This window comes from Aplysia californica, unplaced genomic scaffold (genome assembly GCF_000002075.1).
Source record: "Aplysia californica isolate F4 #8 unplaced genomic scaffold, AplCal3.0 scaffold00176, whole genome shotgun sequence".
In the NCBI taxonomy this organism is placed as follows: domain Eukaryota; kingdom Metazoa; phylum Mollusca; class Gastropoda; order Aplysiida; family Aplysiidae; genus Aplysia; species Aplysia californica.
In genome coordinates, this window is record NW_004797446.1 from 1112805 (window position 1) to 1119247 (window position 6443).

Here is a 6443-nt window from a genome sequence, read left to right on the forward strand (position 1 = left end):
ATATACATATACACCTTGGTATTGATTTTATAAGAACATCTTGAATTAGAGACATAGATTCAACTTTTGATTGAGGGAATTATTTTTAGGATCAAACGACTAAGATAAAATAGGGATGGGAGCATGGACAAAGCAAAGGCTATGGTGTGACAGCGGTGCTATCGGCTGACCATAGGAAAGACACATTTATCCGACATCGTTCTGATGTTGGGTGATCATCGGTTTCCGATAGTGTGTGGGAACCCGACATCGTCCTGATGGTGGCTTGTCGTCGGTTTCCGATGGTGTGTCGGTATCCATCATTGTGCCGATGGTGGGTTGTCGTCGGAAACCGGTGGTAAGTCGGTAATCATCATCGTGCCGATGGTGGGTTGGCGTCGGAAACCGATGGTAAGTCGGTATCCATCATCGCGCCGATGGTGGGTTGTCATCGGAAACCGATGGTAAGTCGGTATCCATCATCGCGCCGATGGTGGCTTGTCGACGGTTTCCGATGGTAAGTCGGTATCCATCATCGCGTCGATGGTGGGTTGGCATCGGAAACCGATGGTAAGTCGGTATCCATCATCGTGCCGATGGTGGGTTGTCATCGGAAAACCGATGGTAAGTCGGTAATCATCATCGTGCCGATGGTGGGTTGGCGTCGGTTTCCGATGGTGTGTCGATATCCATCATCGTGCCGATGGTGGGTTGTCGTCGGAAACCGGTGGTAAGTCGGTAATCATCATCGTGCCGATGGTGGGTTGGCGTCGGAAACCGATGGTAAGTCGGTATCCATCATCGCGCCGATGGTGGCTTGTCGTCGGTTTCCGATGGTGTGTCGATATCCATCATCGCGCCGATGGTGGGTTGGCATCGGAAACCGATGGTAAGTCGGTATCCATCATCGCGCCGTTGGTGGGTTGTCATCGGAAACCGATGGTAAGTCGGTAATCATCATCGTGCCGATGGTGGGTTGGCGTCGGTTTCCGATGGTGTGTCGATATCCATCATCGTGCCGATGGTGGGTTGTCATCGGAAACCGATGGTAAGTCGGTAATCATCATCGCGCCGATGGTGGGTTGGTAATCATCATCGTGCCGATGGTAAGTCGGTATCCATCATCGTGCCAATGATGGATTGTCATCGGAAACCGATGGTAAGTCGGTATCCATCATCGCGCCGATGGTGGGTTGTCATCAGAAAACGATGGTAAGTCGGTAATCATCATCGTGCCGATGGTGGGTTGGTAATCATCATCGTGCCGATGGTAAGTCGGTATCCATCATCGTGCCAATGATGGATTGTCATCGGAAACCGATGGTAAGTCGGTATCCATCATCGCGCCGATGGTGGGTTGTCATCAGAAAACGATGGTAAGTCGGTAATCATCATCGTGCCGATGGTGGGTTGGTAATCATCATCGTGCCGATGGTAAGTCGGTATCCATCATCGTGCCAATGATGGGTTGTCATCGGAAACCGATGGTAAGTCGGTATCCATCATCGTGCCGATGGTGGGTTGTCATCGGAAACCGATGGTAAGCCGGTATCCATCATTGCGCCGTTGGTGGGTTGTCATCGGAAACTATTATGACAAACTTCAGTTTTGACCTAAAAATTAATATTTTGACCGGTCATTTACTTTAAAATTTTATATTAAATGAAAGTTTCCTCATAATATGTATCTGTGTACATGTTTTTAATGTTTATCAACTCTGGAAAGCCCTCAGAGTACAATATGTAGTTCGTTCATAACAATTACTACAAAAGAAAAATACTGATTAAAATACATACCCATACACTTATGATAAAAATCAAAATATCAGAATGTAAGCAAGGTCTAATACATCCTCAAGTTGGGTTAAAATTAAAAATACATCCCAAAACAACTGTAAATTACATGGAATAAGGTTTCGTTCATAACCATTATGACACAATGTCATGTTCATAACATGATGACAATCCATTATGACAAGCATACTTTTGCCTCTTCTTCGCTTCTCTTTTGAGTCATCAGCACGCTACTCTTCCATGTTCATTCCACCATGTAAAAGGATGTTGTGAAACAGTGGGAAGTCCCTCATAAAGTGTACGTCCACAAATGGCACCTCAATGCTGTGGTATCAGCATTATTTGCTTCTATGCATTGTCATCATGGAAAATGTGTTCCCAAAGTAAGCAAAACTTTAAAACCTGTTTTCTCAAAATTTGACACTCGAACCCCTGTTCGCTTTAAAATGCCATAACTTTTCACAGAATGCTCCAATTGCTTTCAAATAAAGTGCAAAATGCTCGGAAAAGATGTGTCTTTTAAAATATGCAAAAAAGTTCATTTTGAAATTTTGCACCTTGTGAAGGGTTTTCTCAGAGCCACACACATTTGATAGGACAATAGGAGCAGACCACACTGGAGCATCCGCCATCCACCCACTTGTCGAGATCATCAATCGAACAAAGTATAGTTTTAAAATACACAAGACAAGAAAAACTTGTGAGAGATGTATGGTAAAACAATACACAGCTAGAAGATAATATCATCTACACACTGGGCAATGTTAGAATGCTTGAAAATGGTGAGTCTGGAAAGACAATTTTGTTCCAGACAGCTAAAACCACCATTCATAGACTAGACTACTGGTCACTAGAAGATGGTGGATATAACAATACACAGGTAGTAGTAGTAGTAGTAGTATAAGGTTTTACGGCGCTCGCAACTGCTAAGGTCATATGAGCGCGCGAAACACAAGTTGTTCACCTCTGCGAAAGTTCACTTCACGACTGGTAACTAATTTACTTTAAAATGCTAAAAAGTTAAAATATTCAAATTCGGTGTAAATACATTTGTGATCTAAAACAACTTTTAAGTAACAATAAAAATTTTTAATAATATCAGATTCACTTTACAACTCGCCATAAAGGCCAATGGCCTTTATAAAATTTAAAATTCTGCTGGGAACAACGACGGAGAAAATATCCTGCAATTTCTTGCATTTATAATATTTCCTTCGGATCTCTCCAAAGTCTAGACATTCTGTTAAAATGTGTCTAATGGTAAAATCTGTGTCGCATCCGACACAGAACGGCTTCTCCTCTCCCTGTAGGAGGTATTTGTGGGTCAGGGCCGTGTGTCCGATGCGCAATCGAGTAAAAATGACTTCGTCTCTTCTGGAGAGATCCGAAGGATTTCGCTGTTCTAGTCTGGGTTTAATTTCATATAATTTATTATTTTTCTGGTTTTCCCAGTGGCTCTCCCACAGACTGGAGGTGTACTTTTTGACTTTATTTCTAAAGTCACGTCTGTGGGAGAGTGTTTGTCGTTGATCCCAGCAGAAGGGATGAAGCTTTCTTCGCCAGGTCGTCTACCTGCTCGTTTCCTCGGATGCCCACATGGCTGGGTATCCATGCGAACATGATGTTTTTTCCTGTTTCGGATAGTGTATGGATTTTCTGTTGTAGCCTAACTATTTTTGGGTGTAGGAGTGTGTAGTTTGTGAGTGAAGTGATGCAAGACAGAGAGTCAGAAAGGATAAGGAAAGATTTGTTAGGGAATTTTCTACAGAGTCCAGTGCCATGTCAATGGCAGTGGCCTCCGCAGTGAAAATGGAGGCTTCAGGATGGAGTCTCCTCTGGTGTGTATTGTTGGGAGATAGGGCTGCGGCGCCCACTTCATTGTCTTTTTTGGAGCCATCCGTGAAGATGAGCTCCGCACCGGGGTATTTATCTATTAGTTTTTTGTATTCTGCTTGAAAAGTTTTGGTGTTTGTGCTTTCTTTGTTGTGTGTGGTCAGCTGTAAATCTACTTTTGCCTTGGTGAGGTGCCACGGAGGGAGGTCGGGGAAAAGAATTTGTTGGATGTCTTGTTTGGAAAAGTGTAAGTTTTTGAGGTCCTCGAGGATTCTGAGGCCGAAAGGTTTGATGAGTTTTTCGTTGTTTTGGAATCTGTTTCTGGTTTCTGGATTTGTTTGAAAAATGCTGTTGTGCGCTGGATTTTCCGGTGTTGAGCTCTGTTTAACTGCGTATTGTAGTGAGAGTTGTGTTCGTCTGAGTGAGAGTGGTGGTATGTTGGCCTCGGCCTGGAGGCTCTCCACCGGAGAAGTGCGGAAAGCCCCCAGAGCGAGGCGGGATTATCTCTCAACACCAGTAAACCCAAACCACGAGCACCATCTACTAAACAGTTTACTGAAACTAATGCATCACAACTAAACAATTTTCAAAATATTTCACCACTTACTCGACTTTCTTGTGGGTCACAGCCACTCAAGAAAGTACCTTACTTGTAACAACTGCTAAAAAAAAACAACTGACCAATTGCACCACAAGTGTAAAAATTATTTTCCTTATACGTCGCATCCACGCAACAATTTACCTACCTAAACTAACAGACTTGTTGGAAAGCCTGAGAGTCTTTGCCTTTGGCTCATTTGTCGACTTGCTCTTGATGAAGTTCTTGTCTGGGCCCATGCGAGCTGTCTTGCGTCTGGAAAGAACACGTCTTCTTAAATCACATGATGAATGACAGATGGCTTGTTTTGTTCGAGAGTAAGTAAGAGGTGCAAATCAAAACAATAACAGCACATTTAGTGAAGGGAGAAGTCAGACAAATCAAATAAAAACAACAAAGAGATAGAAAAGCTACCAGTGGTATCCTCCAATGTCCAACCACCAGCACACATCAATGTCAACCCATACATTGCCAAGGAGACCTTACAACAGGTTTACCAGACTAATCAAGAGCGACAGACACAGGCTCAGACAGGTTGATCGACACAGGCAGACAGACACAGACAAGCAAATCGAGAGAGGCAGAAGACAGACAGGCTGATCAAGAGAGGCAGACAGACAGAGACTGGCTAATCGAGAGACAGTCAGGCACAAACCCAGACAGGCTAATCAAGAGAGGCAGACAGACAGAGACTGGCTAATCGAGAGACAGTCAGGCACAAACTCAGACAGGCTAATCAAGAGAGGCAGGAGAACAGAGAGGCTGATCAAGAGAGGCAGAAGAACAGAGGGGCTAATCAAGAGAGGCAGGAGAACAGAGAGGCTGATCAAGAGAGGCAGAAGAACAGAGGGGCTGATCAAGCGTGGGACTCACTCTGCCTCCCTGCGTGCAGGGCGTGAAGACACCTTCAGCTCCTCTGGCTTCTTCTCCTCAGAGAGGCGCAGGTCGACCTCACACTGGCTGGTCTCCTCGCCACAGTGGGGACAGAAGTACTTGCCCCCGCGGTAGAACATGCACTGCTTGTGGAAGTTGTGCACCGAGGACTTACCCTCCCGTCGGCACTGCAGGAACTTGCCCTATCACACACACACAAAGACAGGAAGAGTGTGAGACATAGGCAGACTGTATTTTTGTTATAAGAGTTCTATGGCACTCGCAACACAATAAGCTCTTATAAGTGCCGAAGAATAGAAGCGTTACAAGAGAGTAACATACAGAAAAAAAGTAGGAGGAGAGACAAGGACGATAGATGTTAGGTAGGAAAGAAGGAGCAAACCACACCAGAGAACCCAACAACCACCCACATGTAGACTGTAAGACAAATGTAACACCCAGTGCCCATTGGGGAATCAGTTCTCTGTCACAAACCGATCTGCCAAGTCACAACCTTGAAAACAAACGAGTTTGTTTTTTAAGGTTATCGTCGACTTCGTTCGGTTGTGCCACAATGGTCACTTTTCGCCCTCAATCTGGCAAGCCCCCGCCTACCAAACCAAACTGAACCGATCATACAATAGACACATTTTGTCAAACTTTACTTATCCTCTCCAGCAGCCATCTTTGTTCAAGACCTTTGGCCTATACATATACACAGAAAAACAGATCATGAGACACAGACAGGCAGTTAGATTGTAAAACAGACTGTTTTAATTTTAGTAAGAGTTTTATGGCACAAGCAACACAAATAAGTCATAACAAGTGCCAAAGAAAAGAGATGTTTCTGAAGAGAGTAACATATAAAGAAAAGAATGAGGAGAGCTAATGGCAATAGATGTTTGGCATGGAAGCAGGAGCAAACCACACCACAGCGCCCATCAACCATAGTACAATCAAGATAGAACAAACTGAGGGAAAGAAAAGAAAAACCAATCAGTGACTCCTTCAAGACATCCAAACACAGACAGTGCGAAACTGAAACTGGCAACCCACAAAATTCTCCTCCTTCCATATATCATGGGTCTCAAATCAGAATTTTTAAAAAGGAGGAACTTTCCGCTTGATTGCTACAGAAGACTACTTTCACGAGACACCCATTATTATTATACTGTTTAAACCTAGAACGCTGAAATAAAAACCATCAATTTATCAAAGCAAGGTTATTTCAAACCAGTTTGAGGGTTTGGAAGATCATTTCAAGTAAAAGAGCCACTTACAAATATTTACATTCTAGAGTAAGTACAGAAAGTGGTGGTGCATTACTGGGTAGCGGAGTTTAGCGGAAGAAAAGGTGGTAGCAAAAT

General features: G+C 43.8%; 1 protein-coding gene across 1 annotated transcript in view; it reads right to left on the reverse strand.

The window, feature by feature from the left end:
* LOC101856179 (serine-rich adhesin for platelets) overlaps window positions 1-6443 on the reverse strand; it is a 61881-nt gene that overhangs the window by 22033 nt on the left and 33405 nt on the right. Inside the window, exons 16-17 of the mRNA XM_013082481.2 lie at window positions 5077-5279; window positions 4352-4458 (exon numbers count right to left, since the gene is read on the reverse strand). Of these exons, the coding sequence (XP_012937935.2) occupies window positions 4352-4458; window positions 5077-5279 (310 nt within the window). The remainder of the gene's footprint in view (window positions 1-4351; window positions 4459-5076; window positions 5280-6443) is intronic.